The sequence below is a fragment of the Staurois parvus genome, unplaced genomic scaffold, assembly GCF_062004578.1.
Source record: "Staurois parvus isolate SC_StPar_1 unplaced genomic scaffold, SC_StPar_1.0 ptg000538l, whole genome shotgun sequence".
Taxonomy (NCBI): Eukaryota; Metazoa; Chordata; class Amphibia; order Anura; family Ranidae; genus Staurois; species Staurois parvus.
In genome coordinates this window covers 2623245-2641303 of record NW_028318334.1, presented here as the reverse complement: position 1 = coordinate 2641303, position 18059 = coordinate 2623245, and the positions used below count along the sequence as shown (strand labels likewise).

The window sequence follows — 18059 nt, the reverse complement described above, 5'->3', positions numbered from 1 at the left end:
AAGTACACAGAACATGGAAATGCAATTATTTTAGTAAATATAAACTGCTAAATACCTTTTCTCATCAGCAGTATATAACAGTCTTGTGACTTCTATCAGTGTCTGGACGAGCACTGGTTAATCTTGTAGGAGGAGTTTTCATCTCTCCTTATTGTCCTATGAGGCTGTATGACCCCTGACTCTCTTTCCACACCGTGCTGATTGGCCCTATGCTGATGATATGAACTCTTCCAAAGGAAAAAAAAACCTCTCTAGCAATACACACTAAACTGAGCATGAACAGAATGACTCCTAGGGTTCTAAATCATCACATGGATTGGGAACTGTAGAAGAAGGGGAGGATCAGAGAAGACAGGATCAAACTGCTTTTTTGCACAGTGCAGAGGATGAACACCTGAAGGTTCCACAGTACCAAACAGTTATAAGTGCAGTTATAAGTGCATAGTGCAGTATAACAAGCATGCTTTACTGCATATACAGACTGATTTTACTGTGGGTTTAGTAACACTTTAAATATTCTCCATGCTTCAGTGTCTAAAACACATCACAAGCTGAGCTGCTTGCATCATTTGGTTTTTGAAGTGTTGAATTGTAGAAAATTTTGTAATTTCCTTACAGTTCACTTTGAAGCGAAAAGACCAATTAAAGTCAGAATAGGTTCCCAGTCTGGTAATGGTACTCCTGTTTTTTCTATTTACATTTTTGACCAATGTACCCTTGAGTGTAGACAAAGATTTAATGATTTCAGCATATTGCTAAAGGGATTTGAAATTCTGGCTAACCCAGAACACAGCGTATACACATGGTTGCACATGGTTGCAACAAATCTAAATGCCTCAGCACAATTCTGCAACGTTGACATGTGTTAGTAAAACCGTACATATCATCACAACTACTTTGTACATCCAGGTGAATTATACCGCGTTTTTTTCAGGAGAAATTGGGCTTTCATTTGGTTGTAAATGGTAATGGATAGCTCCTGATTTTTTTTTTATTATCAAAGGAAAACTGGCCCAAAATAGTAAAAAAAAAAAAAATCTTTTTTTTTTATTTAGCTGGGTGTTTCTTGTTACTACCATAACCTACCACCAAAGAACAACCCAATATAAATTCTCAAGCTCTTGACGTTCGCAGCAATACCATATATGTGTATGTTATTTGTTGTTTGTACCCGTAGTACAGCCCAGAAACAATAGTGCGTATCATTTTGTTTTTGTCTTTTTTTTACCTAAAACACACTCACATTGACACTAACACCAATTTTTTTTAATCCTGACCTTTGACCCTGACCTTGACCCAAACACTAACCCTGGCACTGAACTAGAGCAAACCTTGATCTAGGTATTTTTCTTTATTTTTTAATATTTCTTTATCTTCTTTTTTTTTTAACAAACATTTTTTTTCTCTCTATGCCAGGAGTTAGAGAGATACAATGTATCTCTCTCCTTCATTCATAGAGAGAGAAAAAAGCAAGGGGGGCGGGCTGTACAGTGACTGATCACTGTGATAGCCAATCAGAGGCTATCACAGAGATTATGTGACCCAGAATCAGGTGTCCTGGGTCGTTAGAATGGGATCCGGGGCTCTCAGTGACACCGCAGTCTTTGTGCACAAAGACGAGTACGCAAATATGCAGCCCCACGGAAAAAAGCCCAGTTCTGTGAGGCCGCATATTTGTGTGATGTCGGCGTGAAGGGGTTAATATCCTCAAAACCAAACTAACACATGTTACTTTTTGCACAAATGAATGGTGTATTTGTTATAGTATTTAATAACATGTGATGCAAAGTGGGTGAGTTTTGATCAAATAAAAACAAACTGTTACAATTAAAAATCAAAGCAGCACAACTAATAATTTTATCACAAACCAGCACAAACACGGCACTAACCAACTAGCCTGTAACTTTTGGCTGTTGTAGGGGGGCTGGGGGACCTTTGGTGACCTTTAATAAATTGGTAATAATGCAAAAATTATAAACGATAGAATGGATATTTAAGCGGCCCAAACCAGCACCAACGCAGCACTAACCAACCAGCCCAGTTTCATGTCTTTTGGCTGTTGTAGGGGGGGTGGGTGACCCTTTTTGACCTTTAATAAATCGTTAACCACTTCCCACCCGGCTTATAGTAAAATGACGGTCGGGCGAGCCTCTCGTCGATCAGGGAGGGTGTCATATGACGTCCTTCCCAGATCGTACCTTGCATGTGCCCGCAGGGCCGTGCTGTGGCGAGATATGTCACCAGCTGCTGTGTACCTCAGACATGGCCGATGACAGATCTGTGTACCGACCCTGTTGCCAGTACCATGTGACCTGCTGTGACCAATCGCAGCAGGTCACATGACAGTTGTATACAATGGATGGCTTCCTTTCATGCCATCCATTGTATACAAGTGTGTCTAGCTGTGAATGGTCACAGTGATCACATGCATGTTAAATCTAAATTATGATTCGGCACTTATATTGATGGCAAGCTTGCAAAATATTTGGTTTTTATGATTAGTCATAATTAATATTAATATGTGTGAAAGGTCTTTTGACAAATGGCAGTATTACTATTCTTCAATTAAACTGAGACTGAAAAAGATATGAATAAGTTAGCTGAGACAGCTAACCAGTTGAAAGTTGAGTATACTATATTTAGGCATAGGAGTATCTGGTAGTTATGTCAAGGTTATTAGAAGTGACTTACTATTACATTATGTATTTTAATAGTATCTGTGTGTATTTAGTATACGTTTCTAACATTGATACATACATAGTTTAGTGATTATACATTGATATGTTCTTAAGCTATACTATTTTTTAAATATAGCTGAGGGTTGATCAGCATACATATGTACCTGTCCATCAAACATCATATGTATAGCATCCCTTCCTTATATGAAATGGCTTTGCTAAGCAGTAATAATTTCCATAGAAGGTATTAAGATCACTAACTATGACGTACATTTGCCTCATAAAAGACCATGAGACATCGGACAAAGAGACTCTCACTCACACGCTACACGACACTCTTTCATACATAACACACACACACGGCTGTTCATAAGAACTTTCTGAGATGCTGGAACAGGTGCTGCAAGACAAGAGATCATCATTAACGTCACTTCCGTCTTCTCTCTCGGACTCTGTGTTGGACAAGGACATGAGAATCGCACATGGCAATGACAGCCATGACAGATAATGGTGACTTTGTTTTAAACGTTTGCTTGTCATTTTTACAGTAGTTTTATCTACCTGGAACTGTTCATAATACGCTTTACATTGTCTATTTTACACCATTGTGTGATAGAATAAAATCACACTTCATTTTTTATTTCAATGGCTCTTTCATTCATAATCGCCTCAAGACACTAGAAGAAGTATTATATGTGTCTAAAAATCCAACAATGCACAAGCTGGGCCAACCACAGCCCAACTGTGTCATGTGATTAGCCGTGGCCAATCACAGCTAATCACAACAAAAAAACCTGAATGAATCGACTGCATTCAGTTAAATGCTTGCTTATAGCAAAGAAATTCTTTGCTATAAGCAATCAAATTGTGTAAAAAAAAAAAAAAATACTGATCACTTCCCCAAAATAGTACAATGTCACTATGGTAACACTATACTACTTTGGTCATAGTGTAATATGAAACAAAAATCTTAAAAAAAAGAAAAAATGTAATAAAAAAATAAAAAAAATAGAAAAAAAGTATAAATTTTTTTTTTCGTACTGTCACCAGTCAGTGTCCCTGATCACCGCCACACCAGTTATATGATGACGCTGTACTGCATTGGTGACAGTATGTAAAAAAAAAAAATTGTGAAAATTATTTTTTACGTTTCTTAATTTTCCAAAAAATTATGACAAAAAAATTACAACTTCAAAAAACTTGCCATGCCTCTTATGAAATACGTCGGACTGTCTACTTTGCAAAAAGGGGTCATTTGGGGGATAGCTGTACTGTTCTGACATTCTTGGACCTCAAGAAATTCGATTGGCTGTCATTACTTCAGGATTGATCAATTTTCAGATATATCCCATAGTTTGTGAACTCTATAACTTTCCTACAGACTAAATAAAAAAATAGTGATTTGGGTTATTTTCACTAAAGAAATGTAGCAGAATACATCTTGGCCTAAATTTATGAAGAACAATTATTTATTTGCAAACTTTTATAACAGATACAAAGAAAAACGTGGTTTTTTTTTCAACATTTTCGGTCTTTTTTTGTTAATTTAGCAAAAAATAAAAACCCCAGTGTTGATTATTTTTTTTTTTTTTTTTTTAATTTAAATATTTATTAAATTTTTCATGTTAATACAAAAACCCAAAAAAAAGGGAAATAATTCTCATACAAATAGACATTTATAACATTTCTACCTTTCCCTTACTAAAAAAACTCTTTTCTTTCCCATCCCACTACCCTCCCTTCCCACCCCTCACCCCCCCCTCCTCCCCCTCTGCAGACTCTAACCCATTCTACTCTCTTGAGGCTTATTAATTTTTTTGCTAACACCCTAGTTCATATTTTCCTATATTTCTCTTTCAATCCTGCTCTTTCCCACTTTTCCCATCTCCTAAAATAAACTCTCATCCTATCTTCCTGCATATGGTATGATCTTTCCATTCTACCTATCTGGTTTACTCTATTAATCCAGTCTTCCTCCTTCGGTACCTCAGCTTTCCGCCAAAACTTGGGTATCAACCCTTTCGCCGCGTTCAAGAAGTACCAGATACCTGAATCTTTATATTTATTTACAGATGTCTCCACATTGTGTAGGAGACACGTCGTTGGGTCTAACCCTATGTCAATTTCAGTTATTTCTTTAATCAATTTGACTATTATCTTCCAAAAAGCCTGGATTTTCGGACATTCCCACCATATGTGAAACGCCGTGCCCATCTCTCCACATCCTCTCCAACACATATTTGAATTTTCCCCATTCATCTTGTGCTCTACACTCGGTGTAATGTGCCATCGTGTCACACACTTATAATTAACCTCAACCTCTCTCATACTGACATTATCGTGTATCAATCTAAACATCTTTCTCTGTCTATCTTCATCAAACCCAACTCCCGTATCTCTTTCCCATTTTGTGATAAAAGTTAACTTTGTGTTTGTGTCTAATTCTGTGAGTATTCTATACACTTTTGAAATACCGTGCTTCCCATCCCTTCGTGTCTCTAACAACCTTTCAAACATATTCCACTCCTGTTTTATTCTTAGGGGTTTCGGTAGATTTCCAATAAAACATTTCAATTGATGATATTTCCGCTCATCTATTCTAATAAAAATATCTCCCTTCTTCTCTATTAAATCTTTAAGTGGTCTCAATTCCCCCTCCACCAAAACATCTCTCAGTTGGGTATCTTCCTTTCTAAACCATCTCCCTGATATCTTATTCTTTCCCGGGGGAAAGTACTCAGTATTTGTGAGAGGCATTAATATGGAATTAAATTCCCATTTCATGTTTTTGTGTAAATTGTCCCATACCCTAAGGACATTTAAAGTGTAGATACTTGTGCTTTCTTTAATTCCCCTGAACTGTGGTGGAACCCATATCATCTGGTTCAGTCTAATGCCACTAAGATCATTTTCAATTGTTACCCAACTTTTCCCCTTATGGTTAAATGTCCAGTCAAATATTCTTGCTAAAACCACTGCTTTATAGTATCTCTTGACATCTGGTAGACCCAATCCCCCTTTCTCTTTAGTCCTACTCAATGTTTCATATGCTATTCTGGGTTTTTTATTCTTCCATATGTATCTTGTTAACATTTTTTTCATTATCTTAAAGAAGGCTTCTGGAATTTTAATTGGTACCATTTGAAATCTATACAGTATTTTGGGCATAATTACCATTTTGACTAGGTTTATACGTCCTATCCAGGATGGATTTCCTCCTGCTAGTCTTTTTAAATCTTCCCTGATCTCATTTATCAAAGAGATAAAGTTTAATCTATACAAATGCTTAGATGAGGCAGTAAGTTTTATTCCTAGGTATTTTATCTCTTTTTCTCTCCATATAAAGGGGAATTCTTTTTGTAGTTTTTCTTTTTCATTCTTTGATATATTAATATTCAGAATCTCTGTTTTCGTTGGATTAATTTTTAAATTTGATAGTTCACCGTACTCCTTCAGAATCTTCATTATATTTGGGAGAGTTATTCGGGGATTCCCCACATAGAACAATAAGTCGTCCGCAAAGGCCGCTACTCTATGTTCTATGGATTCTATCTGAATTCCCTTTACCGATCCACTATTTCTTATTATTGACAACAGAGGTTCGAGTGACAATACATATAGCAGGGGGGACAGTGGGCAGCCCTGTCTTGTACCATTAGACATTCCAATGGGTTCTGATCTCTCCCCATTTACCGTGATGATTGCAGTAGGCTCCCTATATAGTTTGCTTATCCACTCTCGCATTCTATCACCTATCCCCAGCACTTTTAAGTTGTCCATCATAAAGCCCCAGTCCACTCTATCAAATGCCTTCTCTGCATCAATTGACAAGAGCACCACCGGGGCTTTCCCTTTTCTACTTTTCTGAATAAGCATCAGGGTTCTCAAGCCGTTATCTCTACCTTCTCTCCCCAGTACAAAGCCCACCTGGTCTCCATGGATCCATTCAGGCATCAGATCCCTCAACCTGTTTGCTAACACCTTTGCATACAGTTTAGTGTCAGTGTTCAATAATGAGATAGGTCTATAGCTGGAGCACTGAGATGGATCCTTTCCCTCCCTGTGAATAAGTACCACATGGGCCTGTAGGGATTCTCTCCTCACTTCCATCCCACCTCCCAGAGCATTCATATATTTCTCCAGCTTGGGTAACAGTACTTCACTAAATTTCTTATAGTACTTAACTGTATAGCCATCCGGGCCTGGGCTTTCCCCCCCCCCTGTGCTTTTTAATGCTATTTTAATTTCTTCCTGGGATATTTCTGCGTCTAGGGAGTTCAACTGTGCTTCACTTAGTTTTGGTAATCCCGCATTTTTTAAGTATGTCATCTTTTTTTTATTAATTCCCTCTTGAGCTTCTTTTTGAGGGCCTTGGGGACTAATATTATATAACTTTTTGTAATACTCCGTAAACACTTTAATAATCTCTTTATTTGAGTGGACCAACTCCCCCTTTGAACTTTTTATCTTTTCTATATAGTTCCTATTTTTCTTTTTATTCAAAGCTCTCATTAGATATCTTCCTGGTCTGTCTCCCCATCTATATCTCTCATTCAAAACCCTGTTGTATACTCTTCTCTTCTCCTCATCCATCAACCTCTCTAGCTCATCTTTTTTATCCAATAGCTTCTGTCTCGTATCTTTTGTTATTTTCTTCTTATGTATCTGCTCCAAGTCCAATATTTCTTTTAATAGCCCACTGACCCTCTCTCTTCTTTCCTTTTTCTTCCTTGCTCCTGCCGCAATCAAGATTCCTCTTATGAATACCTTATGGCTTTCCCAGACTGTAGCTATCGATACTTCCTCTGTTTCGTTCTCCTTAAAGTATACCTTAATCTCTTTCTCTATTTTCTGAACTACATCCTCATCCAGAAGAAGAGCCTCATTTAACCTCCACCCTAATCCTCCAGTCCACCTTCTTCCCCATCCCATTTTCATTACGACCGGAGCATGATCCGAGAACGTCCTTGTCTCTATGTCAATTTTAACCAGATGATCTATAAGTTGGTGGTCTATTAAGATGTAATCTAATCTCGAGTATATCTCATGTGCATTAGAGAAGAAGGTATAGTCTCTGTCTTTCATATGCGTTATTCTCCAGGTATCCACTAGTTGATATTCATGCATCACTTTTTTCAGAGCTCTCAGAGACCTACTCCCCTCTCTTTGCACAGAAGAGGTATTATCCTTTTGTGGGTCCATACAGAAATTTAGGTCTCCAGCTACTATCAAACACCCTTTTTTAAATTCCATTAATTTTTTCAACAGACCCTTCATATACATCTCCGGGTTTTTATTAGGGCAGTATATATTGGCTAAAGTACACTCAATCCCTTGAAGTCTACCTTTTAAGAATAAAAATCTCCCCTCAGGGTCGGTTCTTCTATCTTCCAGCTCAAATCTCATATTCTTTGCCAAACCTATTGCAACCCCTTTTGCTCTTTTAATTGGAGAATCTGCATAGTACCATATTGGATAGTGTTTGGATTTCAATTTCACGTTTGCCTCTATCTCAAAGTGCGTCTCCTGTAAAAATACCACTGACGTCGCCCTATGATGTAACTCATTAAACAGCCTAAATCTCTTCCCTGGACAACTCAGCCCGTTCACATTATAGGTTATAAACTGTATTTCTTCCATCATTCCCAATTAACTCCATCTCTCATCCTAATTGCCTCTTCCTCTTTATCCCTTCTGTCATGCAGAGTATTAACCCAATACCTCCTCCCCTCCCACCCAACTCCCATCCCCTCCCCCCTCCCTCCAACCCTCCCAGCCCGCCCCCCTCCCCCCCCCCTCCCCCAACCCTCGCCCTCTCTTCTTTTTCCCCTACCCATTTTTAGGCCTATAAACTGCCTACAAACCATTTGTGGATCCATTTCCACCATTGATTTAAGATTTGGGGCGTAAGCTCCGCCTATGTACGGCTCACCTCTCCTCCCACCCCCCCGATTCCCTCTCTCTATCATCAAGGCTCAGCGAGAATTTTTACCCTTTACCTCCCTCCCCTAACCGGAGCCTCCAAGCGGGTCTCAACATCCGGAGGGGGAAGACCAGGGGTGAGAGAGGGAAGTAAGAGAGAGGAAAAAAAAAAAAAAAAAAAAATCATTTTCTACTTAATTCTCCCTCTCTTCCCTCCCCGACCCCGAGGCCTCCCACCCCCCTCCCACCGACATGATGCCAGTCCTCTTTTCTTGTATCATTTGTATTTCTTTTGTCTTCTTTTTCTTCTTCCCACCCAGCTATCTCCATTCTTTGCAAGTTCAGTCTATCACAAAAATCTCTTATATCCTCCGGAAATCTCAAATACGCTGTGACCCCATTTTTCCAGCCAATTAGAGATACTGAGGTACCCCATCTATACTGCACATTCTGTTTTCTCATTTGCTCCAACAAGGGTTTCAGGGATCTCCTTCTCCTTAGGGTCTCTGCTGTTAAATCCGCATAGATTTGGATAGTCAAGTCTCCAGAGTTAATTAATGATCTTCCCTTGGTCTTCTTCCAAATCTCATCCTTGACCCCTAAATTTTGGAACTGGACAATTATGTCTCTCGGTCTTTCCTTCTCAGTAGCTTGTTTAAACTTTCCTATTCTAAACACTCCGTCTAACTTGATCCCATCTGTTTCAGGTCTATCTCTTATGGAGTTTAGGGTTTTTTTAACTAATTCATATAGTATTCCCCCTTTAGCAGTCTCTGGGATTCCTCGTATTCTAAGATTACACCTTCTTTCTTTATTTTCTTGATCTTCCATCCTATAGATCATTTTTTTCTGGTTATTTTCTAATTGGCTTATTTTTTCCCTTAGATTATCTATATTCTGGGCCTGGGTTTTAACTTTCTCCTCCATTTCTTCTATTCTTGATAGCAGATGTCCTAAGTCGTTTCGAATAGCTGTCATTTCATGTTTTATCATTTTTTCCAAATTTTTAAACATTTCTATCATCTCCTTCTTATTTGGTATTTGTAGTTCACTGTCAGATTCTTTTTTTCCCAAGCCATCCACTGTTTGTTGGCCGCCACTGCTATTCATGCCCAATGATAATCTAGGGCTAGTTCCTGAACTAATGTCCATTTCTCCCTTTGCGCCTTGGGCCCTTTCTGGCGTAGTAATTCCATATGATGTAAGTTTCTTTATTGTTCCTGTTTGGGACCCTTTGGGCCCTGCTCCCTTGGGACCTTTGTTCTTCATATCCTCTATATAACTTAATAGACTTGCAATTTTTCCTCTATCCTTTACCCTCTTGGGACACCTGGGTCTCCTCTCTTCTTTTCTTCTACCCCCTGGGAATCCACCCCTCCTTCCCCCCTTGATCGCCTGTGTCGCTCAGGGGTCCACACCACAATAGGCCCCCAACAGCTTTCACTCACCCTTCCCTTCACCGACGGAGAGTCAAGACTTGTTTGGAGGGCCTTCTCTGCTGCTCAGTCCTGGGGGGGGGGGATTCCTCAGGGATTCAGGCTCAAACAGTCGGCCAGGAGGTACAAACAGCCACGAGCCGGCATCCCCCTGTCACATCAGATCAGCCACCCTCTAGCCGCACGAATTTCCAGCCTTGTAGGGCAGGGGAAGCCGGCGTGTCACTGCCTCCCTGTCAGGAAACCGGCCGGCGTCTCCACTTCCCAGTACTCCTTTGCGGCGAGCGGCGTGCTCACTCCGCCCTGCATCGATTCCCCGGCAACCCGACAGCTGCACTGGGATCTCTGCAGCGTGTTCACCTCCCGGAGGTCCGTGCCCGCTCTCCACTCCCTTCACCGCGCCAGCCTCTCCTCCCTTGGAACCCACCTCAGTCAGGTAGGGCTTCGCACCATGAGGGTCTCGGGATGGTAAGTTTGGAGGTTTACCGGAGAGCACTCACATCGTGCTCTCCGTCGCCGCCATGTTTAGGCTCCACCCCTCCAAACCAGTAAGTTCTCATCTGGTCCCACCCCAGTGTTGATTAAATACCACCAAAAGAAAGCTCTAGTTGTGTGAACAAAATGATGAACCTGAAAATTGGCCTGGGCAGGAAGGGGGTAAAAGTGCCCAGTATTGAAGTGGTTAATAACACAAAAACGATAAAAGATCGAACAGAGATTTAAACAGCACAAACGCGGCACTAACCAACCAGCCTGGTTTCATGTCTTTTGGCTGTTGTAGGGGAGATGGGTGATATTATCTGGAAAAAGCAATTGCTAATATCTTAAAAATAAAAGAAGCACAAATAAAAGTTTGTATGGCACAAAACAGCACAAACACAGCACTAAAGGAACACATTGGAGTTTTTATTTGTGCTGATTGTTGGGGGGGGGGGGGGCAGCTTCTCTGAGCTCACATAGACACCTAATTTGTGGTACTTACCTCACACATTTACCTAATTTGTGGCACTTACCTCACACATTTACCTAATTTGTGGTATTTACTTTACACGTATTCCAAATTTGTGTTATTTACCTTATAAATTTACCTAATTTGTGGTATTTACTTAATATATTTACCTAATTTGCTGCAAATTCAATATCTTACTTCTTTATTATCGCACGCATTATTTAAAAAAAAAAAACCACATATTAAATGGGAAACCGGTTAGTGAATTGACGCCAAAGTTGTCTGTCACAGCCTGGTAACTACAGCTCCACTCACCCTCAACAAAGAGCACTCCTAACAGGAACAGCAGGAATACATTTGCCAGGAGCAAAGATGGCTCCCTCTGTTCTGTGTTTCCACAGCCAGACATTCTTCCTGGTCAGGTGATGTGAAGGGGGAGTGTCTTCTTGATGACAGCTTTGCAGGGAAGTGAAGAGTTCTGGCTGAGGTACTGATAATATGACAAACAAGGGACAGGCCGCACTTTATTAATCCTGGGACTGTCACTTTAACTGATGTATTTTGTATCATTGATTGTTTGTGCTGTAGAAGAACTTGTAGTGATGAGCTGATGTGTACAAGCAGCTTGTGTGACTACAAGTGTAAATGTGAATGCAGTTGGAGTGATGTTTTGCTTTATCAATGTGCACTGTTTGAGCATGCATGCTGGGGTCACATAGGGAGGAGGCAGGGGAGAGTGAGGACATCCAAAGCATTGCTCTTATTTATGTACTGATAGAAATATGAAGGCGGCCATTGCTGACCAGCTTCTGAAAAATGTCACTTGCTTGGCTGTCTCTGCTTCCACCATCAGCTATGCAGATTGGAAAGTCACAGCTCCATCTACATCAGTGAGTACTGAAGCCAGGCAATGAGCGCTTTCAGAGATGTCAGCAATGACCGGTTCACACAGCACGGCTTTGCAGTAAAGTAAACCTTTCAGGTGGGACATGCTTGTGCTGAACTCCTCCTGTAAATACTAGTTGCCTGGCTGTTTAGATGACTCACTGGCTTTTAAAGAGTAGCTTCATGTTTGGTGGAGAGAAAAACCTTGCCCTCTGGATGATTACCCACTTGCCCACCTGAGGATTTACCTCCCTTCCTGACCAGGCCATTTTTTACGTTACAGAGCTGCGTTACTTTAACTGACAATTGCGCGGTCATGCAATGCTGCACCCAAATGAAATTTATGTCTTTTTTTCCCCACACATATTGCTTTCTTTCGGTGATATTTGATCACCTGTGTGTTTCTTATTTTTTGTGCTGTAAACAAAAAAAGACCAACAATTTTGAAAAAAAAAAACCAACAATATTTTTGACATTTTGCTTTTAACCACTTACCTTCCGGACACTTATATATATATATATATATATATATATATATGTAAGAAAAATGAATCCTGTGTTATGGTATCTAAGCCAATATAATATGTAGCTGCCAGCACCAAAATAATATCCCAAAAGTATATATTGTATAACCGTAGATGCGCCGCTACTAAACATCTCTTCCCGACTGAAATTGAGCCTGGGTTCCAACTTCTGCAGTGTGGCATATCTTATGAGATTTTCACAGGAACCACACCACATTCTTGTGCAAATCACATGTGAATTCTGTGCGGTGTGATTTGAGCCATACATTTTGTATGGCTCAAATAGCACTGCATCCACACCAAAAAGTGCAGGAACCATTTTTTTTGTCCACACTAGAATCAGATCGCATGGGTATTCACACCTATGCAGTCGAATTCTACACATCGCACCGCCTGTTTGCGAACTGATTTCATTGTGTTGTTAACATACACACCTGCAGCGGTTCGCACAGGGTGCGATTCTGATGCCGTGCGAAATTCGCACAGAAACCGCTGCAAATTCCGCACCGTATCAGTGTGAACCCAGGCTAAGATTGGTGTTATGTGTGCAAAGACTATGTAAAACAAACCAAAAGCAAAAGACAATTACAGTGCAAATACCACAATGTGCAAAAATGTGCAAGGGTACTGTAATACCCCTCCCTCCTATTGCCAGTGCTAATATATTTGTAAACATGTCAGTATAGTGCTATTGCAGCTAAATACCATTATTCCAATCAATACAAAAACAATGCAGACAACAGGACACGAATTGTTTGTATGGCACTATAATGCACCTCCTCCCAACACATAATAAATATGTAGATGCATAAAGTGCTGAGTGATAACAAAGGTGATGCTTTCAGTGATTAAAGTGCTCTTCTAAAACAAAGTGCTTTTTCTGTAATAAAGTGCAATAATCAAGCCAGTGTCCATGTTTCCATGCTCCCCTTTGCACACCACACTCACCAACTCTACATGACCCCTTATTAGTTAAGCGGGTCTAATATCGCTCAAGGATCTCTTGACCAGGTCTCCTCTTATGACTGTACATGGGTGTCACTCTTCCTCCAGCAGACCATCGGTAGAGTGCATGGAACAAACCAAAGGGATACTCCAAATGGTGTATTACAACCTTTATTTAAATATGATTAAAAACACTTACAGCAAAGGATGCATGTTAGTACAAGCTAGACATGCATAATAGTGCATCTGGGATGCTTCTGCGTTCCACGGGCCACAAGCAAGCAAACCGGAAGTGACATAGGTGATGCAGGAAGGGTCCACCTTGTTTCACCCTAGGTTCACACCTATGCGCTTTCCGCAGCGTTTTGCAGAAATGCACTGCAGTCTATTTACAAAATCTCCTGTGGGACATCTTCACGTTTTCACCCAGTGCGTTTTTTGGAAAAAGTCATCATATAACTGGCATGGTGGTGATCAGGGTCACTGACTGGTGACAGTATGGAAAAAAAAAAAATATATATATATTTTTTTAAATATTTTTTATTAAATTTTTTTTCTTTTTTTTAAGATTTTTTTTTCATATTTCACTATGACCAAAGTAGTACAATGTTACCATTTTAACATTGTACTACTTTGGGGAAGTGATCAGTATTTTTTTTAATTTTTACACAATTTGCTTATAGCAAAGAATTACTTTGCTATAAGCAAGCATTTACCTGAATGACATCGATTCATTCAGGGTTTTTTGTTTTTGTTTTGTGCTTAGCTGTGATTTGGCCACAGCTAATCACGTGACATGTGCATGTGATTAGCTGTGACCATTCACAGCTAGACACTAGTATACAATGGATAGCATGAATGAAGCCATCCATTGTATACAACTGTCATGTGACCTGCTGTGATTGGTCACAGCAGGTCACATGGTACCGGCAACAGGGGCCGATATTCAGATCTGTCATCGGCCGTGTCCAAGGTACACGGCCGGTGACAGATCGCGCGGCTCTGCAGGAGCGCAATCTGCGCATGTGCGGGAGGACGCCATATGGCGTCCACCCGGAACGCTGATGACATTTGCCGGCCGCCATTCGGCCATAGGGCGGGCGGCAAATGGTTAAAGGAGATGTACAGCACTGTACTGTACTTCTGCTGTGGATCACAGGAGAAGAACAAACTGCACTCCTATGACACGCTTTCAGCTGACAGTGGGCTGAAGCCTGAGTCTGGAGCGGCACCTGGCTCAGCCTCTCTGTGATCTGCTGAGAGCCTGAGCCAGCCACTCCCTCCCCCCTCCACGGCCCAGCACTGGACCACAGGTGGGAGATGGGGGCAGAGCAGAGAGTGGCGACTGACAGTAATGATGACTGATGTGTGACAGCAGTTGTGTGATCGGTGAGTTTTCACACTTAGAGCCAGCGGGGAATAGATGCAGCATCACACCGATACTGCATCCACCTAGGTAAGTACTGTATGATTAAAGAAAAAAAAAATCCCACACTTCTCTTTTAAACCTCATTCTTTCAACTCTATAGGAGACAAGTCCTTTTGTAGCATACAGCCTAATCCCTCTATGCTATGACTGTTCTATGCAGGTTAGTAGCTGGGGGTGGGGTGGGAGGATGCTTTTACCTGGATTATCAATTCCTCTGTGATACCATCTCACTTTTTGTGTTTCTTACTGCCAGTTTCTGCAAAACAAATGTGTGCTTGCTGTTTTGAGTCACGTGTTTTTATTTCCTTGTAATCAGACAATGCCAAGAAGGTGAGGGGCATCATTTAGGTGAGATTTTCTTTCAGGTGTTTGGGAGGCTGATTAATGCCATTGCCCTTAAATCCCTCCAGATCTGCATTCACCATGCACACCCTAAGGTGGGTCTGTCCCCTCATGCCTTGGCAGGCAAAGCCCTGTATGAATTCTGCTTTGTTCAAGCAGCCAGCAAGGAAGGTGATGATGATCAACAGGTTGTCACACGCATTAACCACTTGCCCTCCAGAGGATTTACCCCCATCCTGGCCAGGCCATTTTTTTGTGTTACAGCTCTGCGTTACTTTAACTGACAATTGCACGGTCATGCAACGCTGCACCCAAATGAAACTTACGTATTTTTTTCCCTACAAATAGAGTTATCTTTCTGTGGTATTTTATCAGCCATGCGGTTTTATCCTTTGCGCTATAAACAAAAAATAAACGACAATTTTAAGAAAAAAAACGATATTTTTGACTTTTTGCTATTAAACATGTCCAGTAAAAAAAATTTAAAAAATCAAATTTCATCATAAATTTAGGCCAAAATGTATTCTGTTACATGTCTTTTCTAGAAAAAAAATACCAATACGTGTAAATTAATTGGTTTATGTGAAAGTTATAGCGTTTACAAATGGGGGTATAGATACTGGAATTGTTTTTAACTAGTAATGACGGAGATCAGTGACTTATAGCGGGACTGGGCAGCACAGTGGCTAAATGGGCTGCCACTGGTTAGCACTTCTGCCTGGCAGTACTAGGGTCGTTGGTTCGAATCCCAGCCATGGCAACTCCTGCCTGGAGTTTGAATGTTCTCCATGTGCCTGTGTGGGTTTCCTCCCACACTCCAAAGACATGCTGGTAGGTGAACTGGCTCCTGTCTAAATTGGCCCTAGTATATGTATGACTGTGAGTTAGGGACCTTAGATTGTACGCCCCTTGAGGGTTAGGGACTGATATGAATGTACCATATATATGTAAACGCTGCGTAAATTGATGGCGCTATATAAGTACCTGAAATAAATAAACTGTGGCAGGCATTCTGACACTGGGGGGAACTGACTTGATGCTCTCCCCTGATATATATGTGATTTTTCGCACGCACCCCTGCTGCCCTGTAGCAGTATTTCTGCTATAGAGTGGAGGGGGAAGCGGTTACGAAAGTAGCCAAGATGTTCTAAATGAGTTTTTCCCCTCACCCTCTGTGCATGGCTCATCTACTCTGGCAATGTCCAGTTTTTTCCTTCTGGAACCAGTCAGTTGATCTCAGATCATTCTCAGGTCAACTAACCTACTTCAAAGACATTTCCTTTGAGGAAAATGTGAACGAGGATATTTTATAGGCAAGTTTTTAATTCTGAACCTCCCTTTAGAAGACTGTTAGGATACCTAAAATGGAAGATCCTGCAGCATTACCCACAAAGTAGGACAAATGTTTCTAACACATCCAGAAAGATATGTGGCAATTTGTCTATGTTGCCATAATTAGAAATTTATTCCAGAACGGTGAAGCAGAATTGAGCAAAAGGACAGAGCACCACAGTGCCTTAGTGGTTAGTATTTCTGCCTTGCAGCACTAGGTTCTTCAATTCAAATTCCCACCAGGATACCTCTATCCCGTAGGGATAAAATAGACCCCAGAATTTAGGAGGTGTAACAGCGCTTGCATAAACCCAAATGATCCAGGATGCATCATAGATTGATTTCTACTCCCAAAGATTTCTCAGCCAGGTTTAGTCAAACAATGCCCATCATAGAGGAAAATCAGAGAGACTCCATAGTGTAATTAAAACACTGGCATTGTATTATAAAGAAAGGTACTCACAAATAATGTTATGGCAGCACAGTGGCTAAATGGTTAGCACTTCTGCCTGGCAGTACTAGGGTTGCTGGTTCAAATCCCAACCCCGGCACCACCTGCCTGAAGTTTGCATGTTCTCCCTGTGACTGCGTGGGTTTCCTCCAGATACTCCGGTTTCCTCCCACACTCAAAGACATGCTGGGAGGTTAATTGGCTCCTGTCTAAATTGGCCCTAGTATGTGTATGTATGAATGTGAGTTAGGGACTTTAGATTATACGCTCCTTGAGGGTTAGGGACTGATGTGAATGTACAATATATGTATGTAGAGCGCTGCGTAAAACGATGGTGCTATATAAGTACCTGAAATAAATAAATAAATAATGGAGACAAGCAAGGAAGACAAGCCCTGCTCTGCAGAGCGAGTGTGATGACATCAATGCTAGCAAGTCTAGTGTTATCTATACTCCTGGAATTTTGTGTACTATCATAGTTTGTGACAGGATTTGAGAAAAGCTTGTTCAGTTTAGACTGCTTTGACTTCTTATGCTTCAGTTACATAGTTAGTCTGACTGAAAAAAGACAAAAGTCCATCCAGTTCAACCAAAACAAAAAAAAGAAGTTATAATCCTATACCCACAGTTGATCCAGAGGAAGGCAAAAAAACCCAGCAAAGCATGAAACAGTTTGCTCCTGCAAGGGAAAAAATTCCGTCCTAATCCCCTGAGAGGCAATCAGATATTCCCTGGGTCTACTTTACCTATAAATGTTAGTATCCAGTTATATTCTGTGTATCCAAGAAAGAATCCAGGACTTTTTTTTAAGCAATATACTGAGCTGGCCAGAACCAACTCTTGCGGGAGTTTAATTATAGACCTGTTAGTTTAACTTCTATAGTTGGGAAGATACTGGAGAGTTTAATAAAAGAACACATAGATGAGTTCTTGCTGGAAAAAAATATTTTAAGCAACAGACAGAATGGATTCATGAAAGACAGGAGTTGTCAAACAAATCTGATTTCTTTTTATGAGAAGGTGAGCAAAACCTTGGACAGAGGGGTGGCGGTGGACGTGGTATACTTGGATTTTGCAAAAGCATTTGACACAGTTCCCCACACACGGCTAATGTGTAAGGTAAAATCTACGGGCTTGGAAAAACCATATGTAAATGGATAGAAAAC

General features: G+C 40.7%; 1 protein-coding gene across 2 annotated transcripts in view; it reads left to right on the top strand.

Annotated features, from left to right (window-relative positions):
- The window catches only part of GHDC (GH3 domain containing), a 249984-nt gene that overhangs the window by 98571 nt on the left and 133354 nt on the right, over positions 1 to 18059 (top strand). Inside the window, exon 1 of one of the 2 annotated variants that reach the window (XM_089690634.1) lies at positions 11426 to 11472. The exons of the other annotated variant lie outside the window; for it this stretch is intronic. Coding sequence (XP_089546760.1) covers positions 11435 to 11472 — 38 coding nt within the window. The 5' untranslated portion in view covers positions 11426 to 11434. Of the gene's footprint in view, positions 1 to 11425; positions 11473 to 18059 lie in introns of those variants that run through there. 2 annotated transcript variants of the gene reach the window in all.